The 16,507-nt window shown below is 44.5% G+C and overlaps 1 protein-coding gene across 1 annotated transcript in view; it reads right to left on the minus strand.

Moving 5' to 3' along the window:
• The window catches only part of RGS22 (regulator of G protein signaling 22), a 169,180-nt gene that overhangs the window by 18,397 nt on the left and 134,276 nt on the right, over positions 1 to 16,507 (minus strand). Inside the window, exons 18-20 of the mRNA XM_040354637.1 lie at positions 14,540 to 14,702; positions 12,402 to 12,560; positions 8,024 to 8,092 (exon numbers count right to left, since the gene is read on the minus strand). Coding sequence (XP_040210571.1) covers positions 8,024 to 8,092; positions 12,402 to 12,560; positions 14,540 to 14,702 — 391 coding nt within the window. The remainder of the gene's footprint in view (positions 1 to 8,023; positions 8,093 to 12,401; positions 12,561 to 14,539; positions 14,703 to 16,507) is intronic.

Raw genomic sequence — 16,507 nt, forward strand, 5'->3', positions numbered from 1 at the left:
GAAAGACTGTGGGTTCAGTCCCTAACGGATATGGTGCGGTTGGCTTTTAAGATACCTGTGCCTCAGCCTCTGGCCTCCGCGGTATCCTCATTGGGCTCCCTGAAAGCGCCCCAAGCCAATTTGGTATTCCCGGTACATCCTTTGTTAAAGGACCTGATTTTTCAGGACTGGGCTAAGCCAGACAGGTAACCCTTAGAGGAAGAGTTTTCAAAGAGATGGGCTGTCCCTACTGTGGACGCAGCCATCTCATGTGTGAACAGATCTTTAACTTGTCCTGTAGAAAACTTGCAGGTGTTTAAGGATCCGGTTGATAAACGCTTGGAAACATTACTTAAGGCCTCCTTTACTTCAGCAGGGGCGATAGTTCAGCCCGCTGTGGCTGCTATTGGAGTGGCCCAAGCATTATCAGATAAGACTAAGAAAATGCTTAAACTTATCCCTGCTCAGCAGGCAGAGGAATTTTGGATATACCCAGGGCTATACGCTTTACGGTGGATGCTATCAAGGACTCCATCCAGCAGGCGTCACGTTTATCCTTATTTCTAATCCATATGAGAAGGCTCTTATGGTTGAAGAATTGGGAGGCTGAGCAAAAAACTCCTGGTAGGGTTCCCTTCCATGGAGGACGTCTCTTCAGAGAAGACTTGGATAGATATATTCAGACTATATCAAGCGGCAAAAGCACTCTCTTGCCAGTCAAGAAGAAGGCCCGAGGGCCCGCATTTAGGCGCCAGCCCTCCCCGGGGCAGGGGCCCTCTAATACCAAACAGTATCGATGGCCTCCTGCAAGATCAGGCATTAACAATAAGCCGCAGGGCCAAGCCACTGGGGGCAAGAAGCAGTGGTACCACAAGCCTGCAAAGCCAGCCCCCAAGTCGGCCCTATGAAGGGGCGCCCCCACCCACGATGGTGGGGGGAAGGCTGCGTCTCTTTGCAGAGGTTTGGGAGGCCACCATTCCCGACTGCTGGGTACGGTCTTCCGTGACCACGGGCTACAAGCTAGAATTTCTAAAATTCCCTCCTCCTCATTACCAGGAGTGAAGAGTACCAGGCGACCCTGTGAAAGGAGCCGCATTGATGGCGGCATTGAATCATCTGCTATGCCAGAAAGTGATAGTAGAAGTACCAGTCCGGGAACAGGGATTGGGGTTCTACTCCAACCTGTTTATCATCCCAAAGCCCAACGGCGATGTCAGGTCAATTTTGGACTTAAAGGGAGTAAATGCGTATCTAAAGGTCCGCTCATTCCGGATGGAAACTATTCGGTCAGCTGTCGCCGTGCTCCAGAAGGACGACTTCATGGCGTCCATAGACATAAAGGATGCTTACCTTCATGTGCCAATTTTCAGCCACATCAAGTATTTCTATGCTTCTCGGTGGCTCAGCGTCATTTCCAATTTGTGGCGTTCCCCTTCGGGTTGGCTACGGCCCCCCGGGTATTCACGAAGGTCCTAGCCCCAATCCTAGCCAATCTAAGGATCCAGGGGGTCACGGTCCTGGCTTACCTGGACGACCTCTTGGTCGTAGACCATTCGTCTCCTGGCCTGGAAAGAGCAGTGGCCCTCACGGTTCAGTACCTCGAGAGGTTCGGCTGGGTCCTAAATCGAGACAAGTCAGCATTCCTGCCCACAAGGCAGCTGGATTATCTCGGCATGAGATTGGATACAGAACAACAAAAGGTGTTCCTACCCCTATTAAAGGCCATCAAAGAGCTAATACAAATGGTTCTAAGCAAGAGAAGGCCAACCGTTCGCCTATGTATGCGGCTACTAGGCAAGATGGTGGCCACATTCGAGGCGGTTCCGTACGCTCAGAGCCACACTCGCATCCTGCAGGCAGCCATCCTGTCAGCCTGGAGCAAGAGGCCTCAGGCCTTAGAAATTCCTTGGCCACTCTCACCAAGAGTGCGGCAAAGTCTAGCTTGGTGGTTAAACCCTCAGAATCTCCTGAAGGGAAAGACTTTCAGTCCTGTGACCTGGAAGATAGTAACCACAGACGCCAGCCGGATGGGCTGGGGAGCAATTTTGGATGGTTGCACTCGCCAGGGCTCTTGGGCAGCGGCAGAGAAGCAGTTGCCCATCAATATCTTGGAGCTCAGAGCTGCTCGACTAGCCCTCAGGGCTTGGACGTCCAAACTACAAGGGTTCCCGGTGAAAATACAATCGGACAATGCCACGGCGGTGGCATATATATAAATCACCAAGGGGGAACCAAGAGTCAAGCCGCTCAGAAAGAAGGGAGCTTGATTTTCTTGTGGGCAGAAGCCCATGTGCCCTGCATATCGGCTATATTCATTCCCGGAGTCGACAACCTACAGGCGGACTTCTTAAGTCGCCAGACTCTGTTGCCGGGGGAGTGGTCTCTGCATCCACAGGTCTTTCAGACACTCTGCCAGAAATGGGGAGTGCCGGACGTGGATATCATGGCATCAAGACTGAACAAGAAGCTAGACAGGTTCATGTCCCGCACAAGGGATCCCAGGGCCTGCGGAACCGATGCGTTAGTTTGCCCTTGGCATCAGTTCAAACTTCTTTATGCATTTCCCCCGCTCCAGTTACTACCCCGCCTGCTGCGCAGGATCAGGGTGGAGCACATACCAGTCTTCCTGGTAGCTCCAGCATGGCCCAGAAGGGCATGGTATTCACTAATCCGAAGGATGGTAGTGGGAGACCCTTGGACTCTTCCTCTACGGCCAGTACTGCTATCGCAAGGTCCGATCCTCCACCCTGCCTTACGGCATCTAAATTTGACGGCCTGGAAGCTGAATCCCTGATTCTCAGGGGTAGAGGTCTGTCTCAGAAAGTAATCTCTACCCTAATCAGAGCCAGGAAACCGGTCTCTAGGGTGATTTATTACAGGGTCTGGAAGGCCTATGTAGGCTGGTGTGAGTCCAAGTTATGGCTTTCTCGTAAGTTTACCATCGATAGAGTATTACGTTTTCTCCAGCTAGGAGTGGGTAGAGGACTGGCATTAAGCACAATCAAAGGACAGATTTCAGCTTTGTCAGTATGGTTTCAGCGGCCGCTGGCCACCCACTCGCTGGTTAAGACCTTCATTCAAGGGGTCTTGCGTATTAATCCTCCAGTTAAATCCCCGCTTTGTCCGTGGGATTTAAATCTTGTTCTGTCAAGTTTACAGAAACAACCTTTTGAGCCGTTGGCTGAAATTCCTTTGGTTTTACTGACAAGGAAGTTAGTATTTTTGGTCGCCATAGTTTCCGCCAGAAGAGTATCGGAACTGGCAGCCTTATCCTGTAAGGAACCATATCTTATTTTACATAAGGAAAAGGTCGTTCTCCGCCCTCATCCTTCCTTCCTACCAAAGGTTATATCCAGTTTTCATCTAAACCAGGATTTGGTATTACCATCCTTCTTTCCTAAACCTACTTCCAGAAAGGAAGGGTTGCTGCATACCTTGGATATTGTCAGGGCCATGAAGGCCTATCTTAAAGCTACAGAGAAGATCCGGAAAACAGATGTGTTGTTCATTTTACCGGATGGGCCCAAGAAGGGGCAGGCAACTGCAAAATCCACCATCTCGAGGTGGATTAAACAGTTAATCACTCAGGCCTACGGCTTGAAAGGGTTGCCTCCTCCAGTATCATTAAAGGCTCATTCTACTAGGGCCATGGGCGCCTCCTGGGCAGCACATCACCAGATCTCTATGGCTCAAGTTTGCAAGGCGGCAACCTGGTCTTCTGTCCACACGTTTACAAAATTCTACCAGTTGGACGTAAGAAGGAATACTAATACAGCCTTTGGGCAGGCAGTGCTGCAGGCTGCAGTTTGAGACCCTCGGATTCCGGGGGCTCCCTTTTGAGTAAAATTTAAAATTTAAATTTATTTTTCTCAACGAAGTTGGATTTATTATGATTTGAGTATTTCTCTAAATTAAATCCTTTTGTCTTGGGAAGATGTCTCCCTCCCCTCATTGTAAGCATTGCTTTGGGACATCCCACTAGTAATGAATATGCCGCTCTGTGTCCCGTGATGTACGAGAAAGAAAAAGGGATTTTTAATACAGCTTACCTGTAAAATCCTTTTCTTGGAGTACATCACGGGACACAGAGCTCCCACCCCTCTTATGGGGACCATTTTGGGAGGCATACTGCTTGCTACAAAACTGAGGTACTCCTCCTATGGGAGGGGGTTATATAGGGAGGGGCACTTCCTGTTTGAGATTGCCAGTGTCCATCACCTGAAGGTACTCCATATAACCCACTAGTAATGAATATGCCGCTCTGTGTCCCGTGATGTACTCCAAGAAAAGGATTTTACAGGTAAGCTGTATTAAAAATCCCTTTTTTTTCCTGACGAGATTCTTGGCAAGAATCTCTTGCCGCCCGAGTGTACAGACTCTCCTTTCAAAAGAACCGCAGTTCTCTTGAAAGACAAGAACGCGGTGCCGCCATCTTGCTGCACCATACCTATGCCGAGGAAGCTACCGCGCATGCGTCAAAGTCATTTCGAGCATGCGCGGGTTTCCACAACGACAGGTAAGTATACAAACACTCGGGTTTCTCGTCGGGAAACAGGCCGACAAGAATCTTGATGAGAAAATAGAGAATAGGATCTCTATTTTTGTCGTTGAGATTCTGGGCAGATTTCCAGACGAGAAACCTCAAAGCCTCGTACACACGCTCGGTTTACTCGGCAAGAAAGCTCTGCCAGCAGTTTTCTTGCTGGTTCTTCCCGAGAAAACCAAGCGTGTGTACGAGGCTTAAATCGGCAATACCGACCAGTAATTCTGAAACCCTTCACTATCCCCCTACTGTGAGGGTAAATACTTCAATAGGACTTTAGAAAACACTGCTTTTAATACATAATGTCATGCTACAATTTCTTGTTACTGTCAATGATCAACAGCAAACATTTTCAACCAGTAACAGCTTTTATTTTTAAAGAGGCCATAAAGTGATGGAGACATAAGGGATCAAATAGTTATGCCCCGTACACACCATCACTTTATGTGATGAAAAAAAACGACACTTTCTGTGAAGTAAAAAATGACGTTTTTGAAACTTCAATTTTCAAAGACAAAGTTGCCTACACACCATCGTTTTCTCACAATGATCTTGCAAAGTGAGGTTACGTTCCACCACGTTTTACCATTGAAGCTTGCTTCATAAGTAGCTTCTGGGCATGCGTGGATGAAAAAACGTCTTAGAAAACGACGTTTTTTGCTACACACGGTCAATTTCTGTGAAGTAAAAAGTGCACTTTTGAAAAACGACACATAAAATTGAAGCATGCTTCAATTTTTTTTGGTCGTTTTTTACAAGACATAAAACGACGTTTTCCCCCACACACAGTCAATTAAAGTGACGTTTTTAAAAACGTCATTTTTTTTCATCACATAAAGTGATGGTGTGTACGCGGCATTATAGTTGCCGCAATGTCAAAAACACTGCAACTTTTTGGCCCTTGTCACACGTGCGGCTAAAATAACTTTTGTTTTTCTAGCATGCTTATTTTTCCTTATAATTTGTTTTAATGCAGTCTCCAAATCATTCTAGGTCACATCTCATCACATCAGAAGATCATACCATTGATTACCACTTTATAAGAAAAAAAGATTAGATACTCACACGATCCTTCTTTCATCTGACACTATATCCACCATTCATTCACTATACAGGCAGTACTATGTAGACCAGCCCTCAAAATTTCCACTCGCCTGCTAGCATTTGGCGAGTGGATTTAAGCTGGGGGCGAGTGATGACAGGGCTGCATGACCAATGTCCCTTCAATCTGTGCCTACACTTAGAGCCCCGATGCGATTGGCGGCCGAAGAGGAAAGGTGCATGCTCGGGAAAAGTAGTCTGGTTAGCCGCGCACAGGCAGAGCAGTACACAGGTGCTCTCCTTACAATTCTCATTAAGCCATGGGACCTAACAGTATGACCTCTCTGAGCCTGCCCCCCTCCCCCCGACCAATGTAGCTGGAGAGCAGAAAGCAGGGAGCAGGAAGTAATGAGTCAGGTGGAGAATTGTGAAAATTACCACTCCGGGTGTCCCAGGTAGGCAGTGCAGCGCTCACTGAAAGTTGCTCTGACATGAGAGTGGCAGCCTTCCAGTTTGTGCAGTTTTCTTCTCCTTGTGCTCTATGTAGGTGTCCAGCAGTTCAGCCTAAGCACTGTGAGCAGACTGGTCTCAATGTGTGCTGTGCGCTGTCAATGTGCGCTGTGCTATGGTGTCAACGGCTGTGCAATTGTGTGGATCTCGGCGCTGGATTGTATTCCCTCCTGCTGTGCTGCAGCTCCTCTCCTCACTGCCAGCCTGAATAAAAGGGGGAAGTGGGAACATGCAAGCATGGAGCCGCACACACAGGCTCCTGATGATGAGATTAATATGAGAGGGAGAGAGAGGATGGATGGGAGTTGCAGAGGAGACAGCAAGAGAATGGGGAAGAGATCCAGTTCTAGTGCCCTGTCCCTCTGGTCTGCCCCCAGTGCCCTGTCCCTCTGGTCTGTCCCCAGTGCCCTGTCCCATTTTGTTAAAGTTGTTTTTGGTAATATTTAATTGTGTAACTTGATTCTGCATAAAACATTTAACAGTGTCATTCCATGAGATAATCTACGAGGGCGTGTTTAGGGGTGCAATTAGACGTGAAGCAGTGTATGAATTAGGTGGGGCAACTGGTGGCGAGTAACTCTTGAGGCCTGGCTAGTAGCCCTAATGTAGACTATACATACAATACTATATGGGTTAATTCAATTACTTTCCATTTTGTTTTACATAACTTACTTTTTATGGATGTTTTCTACAATGCAATAAAGTGTAAGAAAACACACAAACGTAATGATTTATCGCAGCATACAATAAATATATAAAAGCAGTGTTATTCAGAGCACATTATTTGCTTAAAGACACGGTAAGGCACATAGAACTACCTAAAATCCTAAGGTAAGGCGCCTAGCTTGACTCGCTCAGATGATGCAGTCCCAACGCAATAAGAAATTTGTAACAGACAAAATTTCATATGCCTGGTTGGGGCCTCAACCAGAATAATTCTTAAAGGCCCTAGACTTAGGGAAAGCTGTGTTTTTCCACAGCAAGGTTGTCGAGTACTAAGGTGTCCTCAAAATCTTGAACCAAAGGGGAAAGTTTAGAAGGAGAGTTCTTCGCCATATTCATCTGGGTGCGCATCTCTAATTCTAGCACTTAGTTCTGGGAGAGTGGGTGGTTCTGTTTTTTTTTCTCATTTAAGGGCTATCAGGTATCTAGCTGCAATGATTGTGTGATATAACAATTTTGTGGCATGTTTTAATAAAGTTTGAAGGATAAGCCTAGAAGATAAGTTTTGGGGTTGAAGAGGATCCGTGTATCAAGGAATGTATCAAGGAATAGACAGATTCCCCAAAAAAGTAAGGCTCAGTTCACACCTAAGACGGCCGCAGATCGCACAGGAACACTGTGCATCCTTGTTCTCCATTTCAGGGACAAATCAGAGCAGAATCTTTGTCTGAGTTCGGCCCTGAAACTGAGCCAAAGACGCTCCGCAGCCGCCGTGGAGATATGTGAACTGGCTCCGTAGAGAGCCGGTCGCATTTTCCTGTCATGCGAATTGGATGCAGGAAAAACCCTCATCCAATTTGCATAGGTGTGAACCCAGCCGTAATGTTTGTATAGTACCAAAAAAATTCTGTTTTATTGACGGGCAAAAACAAAATTGGAGAAAACGAATTTCCTACATACTGAATCCCTCCCACTGAAATTATTGTTTGACAATATTGCCTAGTCATGGCAATGTCTGTATTTCACAGCAGTCTTGGCTTGGCCTCTGAAAACGACCTGGATTATTTGGGGCTCTATTAGACTTTACAGCCGTTGTCCAGTATAAATTTGAACTTACTACCAGCACACAAGCCCTGATAAAGGAGAATGTTTGAGATTTTTGCCCAAGCTTTGTAGTGCTCTTATCATGCAAATTTTCTATTACACTGGAGGTAACTCCAATATAGAAAATTCCCAAATAATTGCTTTATGAAATAATACTGTATAATGTCAATTCAAATAATTTACCTTCCATACTCCCAGTTTCTTCTTGTTTGTTTGGGATATGACATCCTCTGCCACATCCTTCATCTGTGACTGGAGACAAATCAAATACACTGTTTAAATATTCAACATTACATATACAGTTGTTACAAAAAATTGCAATATTTTAGCTACCACAGAATCTATCACACTAATACAACAATGGACAACATGGTATTTCTGGGTCCCATAGTAGGGAAGACAGAGATTGACAACTCTTAAAAAAGAAACACCCATCCATCGTCACGCCCCTTATTGCTGTAGAGAACACAGGGTAAACAGTTTGAGCAGGTCAGTCCAAATGTATCTTTGCTGTGCTGTGACCTCTAAATTTTGCAGAGGGATTTAAAGATATTCTCAAACCACCAGGGAGATATAAGCCTATTAGTGTCTTCTGGGACTTCTCCTAACTGATGTAGGACCAGCTCTGGAGCATTTCAAACCAACTCTACTGGCACCTCTTAGTTCAAAAGAGCAGCATTTAATTCCAAGGTGCTCCAAAACTACCAAGTTCTATTACAAAGAATAAGCTTTGATTATAAATGATCGGCATATAATCATCAAAATTGTCACTTCTGCTTCAGGCAGTCATATCTCCTATAGACTCTCCATCCAATAATAGCCCATAAAAAAAGGCTCACAATAGTGCAGGGCCATAACCACAACTACATAAAACAAAAATAGCAGTCCGAGATGTCTTTAATATAAAAGTCTTTAAAATAAAAGAAAAAAACTGAGATAGTCAAAGTTCCACCAAAAATGGATATGGTCTTTTGGGGTTAAAAGCCCCTAGTGCAACACCATTTAATAAATAGAGATACAAAATAACAAGGAAACACTAAACACTCACATGCTGTTCTTAAAACAGAAGCGTCTATGGTTGTGCTGTGATGTAGCTCTGGCACACAGGGCTCCGGGCAGGATTCGGAGCGAGCAGAGATGAGTAGTCCCAATGGGATGACGTACAGCCACCGACAAGCTGCACGTGAGCCGCCCACTCACAGCAGAAATCCTCTGGATATAAGAGAACCCAAATGGACTCCACAGGCACCTCATGCATGAGCAGGAACAGCTGAAGAGTGAAGCTAATGGTCGCTAAGGCAACATGTTTCTGAGGATGTAGCCTCCTACCTCGGGTCTCAGGAGAACTCAAAAAGGTTCTATAAAACACTGTCTTTAAAGCGGTGGTTCCCCCTAAAACAAATTTCTAACAATAGATTCGTAAGACCCGTTACACTGCGGGTAGGCTGGCTTTTGTTTTTGTTTTTTCGTACATACCGAGATCTCGCCGTTTCGTCCCTTGGCGGTGGGCGTTCCTAGTTGATTGACGTTTCTTTGACGGGCGCATACTGCGCGTCACGACTTTCCGACAGAAGCCGAACGTCATTGCGCAGGCGCCGTATAGAGTCGGCTCTATACGGCGCCTGCGCAGCGACGTTCGGCTTCTTTCGGAAAGTCGTGACGTCACGTATTCGCCCGTCCGAGGAACGTCAATCAACTAGGAACGCCCACTGACAAGGGACGAAACGCCGAGATCGAGGTATGTACTTAAAAAAAAAAAAAAAAAAAAAGCCAGCCTACCCGCAGTGTAACGGGTCTTACGAATCTATTGTTAGAAATGTGTTTTAGGGGGAACCACCCCTTTAAACAGAAAATCAACTGTCAGTGTGCCCGCTTCCCATGTGTCAGCCGGGTACATGGCGCCTCACCCCCTCATAGATCCACTAAATAACACCATGTCATTTCCAGGCTAGCGTGCTTGCATCACTTCCAGCCCTACGTGTGGTAACGCACTGATTCGTTTTTGTTCATACGGACTTCCTCAAAGGGCCACCTCGTGGTTACGGTACTGAACTATTGTGAGCCTCTTTTTTTTTTATGAGCGATTACTGGATGAAGAGCCTATAAGAAAATATGACTGCCTGAAGCGGGAGGATCCTGGGAAAGCTGGAAGCCAATTTTCATCATTAGAGTGTTATATGTCGATCATCTATGATGTGAGGCATTGATTTTTGGTGAGTTTATTCAATCTACACTGTGGGAGTGGTTATCATGTGCAGCACCACATAATGTTTGTATATATTTTGTTTTTACAGACACTATTTATAACAGTGACTATGCCCCATGCTGTGACCTCCTGCCTTTTTACCAATAAGCTTCCCTTGCTGTCCTACCACCCTGCATAGCCTACTGTGAAAATATATTACATTAAAGACAGTACACAGCTTTTGTTGAAATTTTCAGAAAGGACATTTTTCTTGTATTTCTGAAAATTTCCAACAAAAGCTGTGTACTAACGATCAGATTATCGTACAATCGATTAGAAAGTGGTATTTCTGTACGATATTCTGATCGTGTGTCAAGCACAAAATCGCTGGGGTGTGAATGGGGCCTAAATCTTAAGCCTAGTACCAGGGCCATCTTAATAGCATCAATAGAATTTTTGTACTTTAGTAACCTACTCATTTTCAATATGGAGACTAGCATGCAAAAGGAAAAAAAAAACGCTGATCATTCGCCTGATAATCTCATTGTGTGTACTAGGCTTAAGATTTAGGCCCCATTCACACCCCAGCGATTTTGTACTTGACACACGATCAGAATATCGTACAAAAAGACCACTTTTGAAGCGATCGTACGATAATCTGATCGTTAGTACTAGGGTTGTCCAGATACCGATACCAGTATCGGTATCGGGACCGATACCGAGTATTTGCGGGAGTACTCGTACTCGCGCAAATACCCCCGATACCTAAATAGAATACTTCCCCCCCCTTCCCCCCCCGCCGCATCGTGCCGCCGCATCGAGGGACATGGCTAGAGGGACATCGCTGCATATGTGAGGGACATGGCTAGAGGGACATTGCTGCATATGTGAGGGACATTGCTGCATATGTGAGGGACATGGCTGCATATGTGAGGGACATGGCTAGAGGGACATTGCTGCATATGTGAGGGACATGGCTGCATATGTGAGGGACATGGCTAGAGGGACATTGCTGCATATGTGAGGGACATGGCCAGAGGGACATGGCTGCATATGTGAGGGACATGGCTAGAGGGACATTGCTGCATATGTGAGGGACATGGCCAGAGGGACATGGCTGCATATGTGGGGGACATGGCTGCATATGTGGGGGACATGGCTGCATATGGGGACACATTTAAAAAAAGTATCGGTATTCGGTATCGGCGACTACTTGAAAAAAAGTATCGGTACTTGTACTCGGCCCTAAAAAAGTGGTATCGGGACAACCCTAGTTAGTACACAGCTTTTGTTGAAATTTTCAGAAAGGACATTTTTCTTGTATTTCTGAAAATTTCCAACAAAAGCTGTGTACTAACGATCAGATTATCGTACAATCGATTAGAAAGTGGTATTTCTGTACGATATTCTGATCGTGTGTCAAGCACAAAATCGCTGGGGTGTGAATGGGGCCTAAATCTTAAGCCTAGTACCAGGGCCATCTTAATAGCATCAATAGAATTTTTGTACTTTAGTAACCTACTCATTTTCAATATGGAGACTAGCATGCAAAAGGAAAAAAAAAAACGCTGATCATTCGCCTGATAATCTCATTGTGTGTACTAGGCTTAAGATTTAGGCCCCATTCACACCCCAGCGATTTTGTACTTGACACACGATCAGAATATCGTACAAAAAGACCACTTTTGAAGCGATCGTACGATAATCTGATCGTTAGTACTAGGGTTGTCCAGATACCGATACCAGTATCGGTATCGGGACCGATACCGAGTATTTGCGGGAGTACTCGTACTCGCGCAAATACCCCCGATACCTAAATAGAATACTTCCCCCCCCTTCCCCCCCCCGCCGCATCGTGCCGCCGCATCGAGGGACATGGCTAGAGGGACATCGCTGCATATGTGAGGGACATGGCTAGAGGGACATTGCTGCATATGTGAGGGACATTGCTGCATATGTGAGGGACATGGCTGCATATGTGAGGGACATGGCTAGAGGGACATTGCTGCATATGTGAGGGACATGGCTGCATATGTGAGGGACATGGCTAGAGGGACATTGCTGCATATGTGAGGGACATGGCCAGAGGGACATGGCTGCATATGTGAGGGACATGGCTAGAGGGACATTGCTGCATATGTGAGGGACATGGCTAGAGGGACATTGCTGCATATGTGAGGGACATGGCCAGAGGGACATGGCTGCATATGTGGGGGACATGGCTGCATATGTGGGGGACATGGCTGCATATGGGGACACATTTAAAAAAAGTATCGGTATTCGGTATCGGCGACTACTTGAAAAAAAGTATCGGTACTTGTACTCGGCCCTAAAAAAGTGGTATCGGGACAACCCTAATTAAAGTGTGCTTCTTACTTGCATCTTCCGGCGTTCCCTGTATTCTTCTGTTGACAGGAACATAGGAAGCCATTTCTTCTCTATCCTCATCCGGACATATTTCTGTATTTCAACAAGGACAGCAGAGGATAGGCGATCATGAAGAATTTTCCCCCAGCCCCCTGCCAGATTCATCACCTGCAGAAAAGGTCAAAGTGTTAAAAAATTTAAGAAAATACTTCATCTTGCCTAAAAAAAACATTTTGCTAATTATCTTTGAACTGTGTCTGTGATGTCTGTGATTTAGAAAATTTGTATTTGATTTTTAAATTAATAATTTATATAAGTTACTCTAGGCTGTATATACTGTAAATCTAGTTTAATCTTAAAGTGACACTAAACTATGTCCTTATTCTGCACAAAGTATCCATACACATGAACTACTTAATGGCCCTGTAATCTATTTTTTATCAAATTGTTTCTTATTGTGTTTCTCTTTTTCCTTGTAACGTTCTCCATGAGCTCACAGACCTCCTCTGTTTCCCCCTTCACTTCTGTTTGCTTGGAATGAGCCATGCACATTAGTTGCGGTCATGTGAACTGCTCTATAAGTCTATGGTCCCTAAAACATCTTTGGGAGTGAGTAATTCATCGTACACACGATCAGGCTTTTGCCTGGCCAAATCACATTGGAATTCCGACGGAATTCTATAGAAGAAAAATTGAACATGTTCTATATCTAAACTCTGATGGAATTCATCGGAATTTCCGATGAAAAAACTCAGATGGGGCTACACACGATTGGAATTTGTAGCCACCCTCTAATGGGAAGTCCATAAATGCAATGAGTGGGAAAGGGAGGGGAATTAGATTTGTTTAACGCTGCTTTGACGGCAACCACATAAGGAGGTCTGTGGTCTAAGTGGCACCTGCTTGTGATTCAATAGTTATCTAGTCTGGTTTGTATGTAGTAGAATACATTTGTGTTAGTTGAGTCAATTAGACTGCCCTATAATACTTCAGGAGATTTGGGACAGCCAATCCACCTGATTATTTGAGAGCATACAATACAGTCTCTCCCTATTTTGACCTGGATATATACAGTATAACAGGCCCTAGAATTAGCAAATTTTTTTTAACTACCGGTATTCAATCTTCTCAAAAACGACCACAACTTAATAATATATTTACTCATCACCCTGATTATTATTATTATTATTATTTTTAATCTGTTAGATTGTACGCTCTAATGAGCAGGGCCCTCTGATTCCTCTTGTACCAAGATGTATTGTAACTGTAATGTCTCCTTAATTTTATGAAGCACTGCACAAACTGTTGGCGCTATATAAATTCTGTATAATAATATTAATAATAATAATATGATCTTTATTTTAGAAAATAAAATTATCATACAAATGCATGCACAGAGACAAAACATCAGTGTGCATCCAACGTAGCAGAAAAAGATGCATTGGCATCAGTAAACGGTACACACGATCAATTAATCAGATGAGATTAACTCCTTAATGATGCCCCATGGGAGTCATACTGAGCAGAAGTTGGTTGGAAGTGTACCCAAGGATGGCATGAATACAAAAAAAAAAAAAATAACATGAATGTAAATGGAAAAACAAATGGGTCATAAAAAACAACCAATAAAATAAAAAATACCAGGACACAGATACAGTCTGGGCAGGAAAGAGATGTGGTTGCAGAAACAATCTTAAGTTATATGTTAGCAATAGACTAAAGGGGTCTACCGAAACTATATACATGGATTCCAGGCAATGCCCACAGAAAGGGATACAAGCACAATCATAGACCAAAGTGGGCATGCCTCAGATACTCCAGAGAGCTATAGTGATTCCATTTGGTCCAGAAGGAGTAAAACTTAATTCTATTTATCATTGCATTGTGCTATCCACTCCTAAGGGTTCCATTAAACAAGACACCAGCTTCACCCAATCCTCCCTGCCAGGAACCTGGGGCATCTTCCAATACACAAGAATTAGACACTAAGATGCATTAAGGAGGTGCGGCAAAGCAGTGACTGCTGATCATTTTTTTAATTTAATACAACAATTACAGAATTTAAATCCTCAATACTTTTCTTCTTTCCAATCAATAAACAAAGACTGCAACATAAAAGATAATAGAATTGCTTTCTCATCTTATACCTGTTCTTGCTGGTCTCTCGTAGCCGGACTGTTTGGACCAAAGAAATATTTTTTATTAAGATATTTATTCTTTATATCCTTTGATTTTTCATGTCTTTTTTCTTTATCTTTGTGAGGCATTCTTCTGAGCTGCTCAAGATCAACCCAGCACATTAGATCCATACTGAAAAAGTAATGAGAAGATGCCCATGAAAACATGAAGCAAATGGGCAGGATAACTCAGGGGCTCTATTTCGTCTCCCCAGTAAAATGTTTAGGTTGTATAAAGATAATAAGAGGGCGCTAATATATACTATGAAATTAGATAGCATGTACAATGAGTGATCAAATGTGCTTAGCAATTAAGATCAACAATATTAAAAGTGCATTGATATTCTATAGAAAAAATGCAATTAAACGCAACAATATGGATAAATAAGGCACAATAGTAATAGAGGGTACAAAGTGGTTGAGAACTTGAGCCCATCACCATGGGGAAAGACCGATCTTGTAGGGACACACACCCAGTGGGTAAGGTAAGTAGCCTACTTACCAACTGACCGTGACCCCTTTAACTAAAAAGACAGGTCAGATATAGCTTGGACATCCTGGACATAGAGAGGGAGGAGGGGCTCCATGTGGAGTAGGGAGTGAGCAGTTGCCACACCTGTGCACCGTTGAACTCGGAGGAGATGCAGGTGATCAGGGCTGGCGTTTAGCACGTATGGCGTGTTGTGTGCTTATCCAAGAAGGCTAACCCGGAGGCTTGTACGGGAGTGCGGGAGCACGGACAGAGCTGGCTCGGGGAAGTCGGGTCAGAGCGATCACTGGAAGTCGGGGGGTGTGAAGCATTGTCCATGACGCCCAGTGATGATCGTGTTACTCATAGCCCGTAGTCCGTAGCAGCGGCACGCCAGCGGTATGCACTCACGGACTCATTGCCCAGGAGCCATTTAGCGGTAGCAACGGATGCTAACGGAGGTCTTCAGGTCCTCGCCCCGTCTTATCCCGTCTCCCCCTCCCCTCCGTCCTACCAGCCTTCCTTACTTTTCCTCACCATTTACCCTGAACCTTGAACCTGCTTCTATCTCTCGCATGTTGACCCGGGGCTTGTGGCTTGAGGTGCTAGAGTAGTGCTGGAGTAGTACAGACGTGGCGCGGTGCACGTTGACAGTCGGGTCTGTCGGGAGGAGAGGAGAGATTGCCGCAGCCTGGAGCAGAGTACAGAGTGAGCGCGAGCAGAGGCAGCATTGTGAAGGACCGATTTTTGGATTCCTCCTCGTTACCTGCCACAGACCACGGAGCTAATAGAAGCTAATAGAAGCATACAGAGGACAACAGGATCGGAAAGATTCTAAGTGGCACAGCGTATCCCAGGTTTCGTGAGTAGTAATAGAAGTCACAGAAGTCACAAAGAATAATATACAATATAGGTGTAAACTTGCGTAATATGTAAAATGTTTATAGGTCCTCAAGCATTATAAGGACTCGGAGTGGTGAGTAGAACATTTCAGTCCTTTTTAATAGACGTTGTATTTGCCTGGCAGTCTGCAAAAGTTGAAAAATCGCTGAAAAATCACTGACATAATAACTTTATTGACATAAGGAGCAGTGGGCAGAAAAAATAAATAAATGGGACGGTGATAAACTATGATGGAGATTGTGACCATATTGTGACTATATCATATGCATATATCATACGCAGTATAGTGATCAGCTTATAGTGCTACAGTTGCATTGAACTGTGGAATTGTGAGAATGCACTAACAGGCACCATAAGAGACATCTGGTTAATGGAATTGATTAGCGATTGAAATAAGAACGAAAATACATGACATTTTTGATACCCTAAAACCTCCCAATACTGCACTTAGTCTGTGTAAAGAAGTGTGTGTAAAGAAGGAAAAGAAGAGAAAACGGAGAGAGACAGGGAGTGACAGAGGAAAAAAAAAAAAAAGAAAAAAGAAAAGGGGAAATAAAGCATGTACA

This window comes from Rana temporaria, chromosome 5, assembly GCF_905171775.1.
Source record: "Rana temporaria chromosome 5, aRanTem1.1, whole genome shotgun sequence".
NCBI classification, from domain to species: domain Eukaryota; kingdom Metazoa; phylum Chordata; class Amphibia; order Anura; family Ranidae; genus Rana; species Rana temporaria.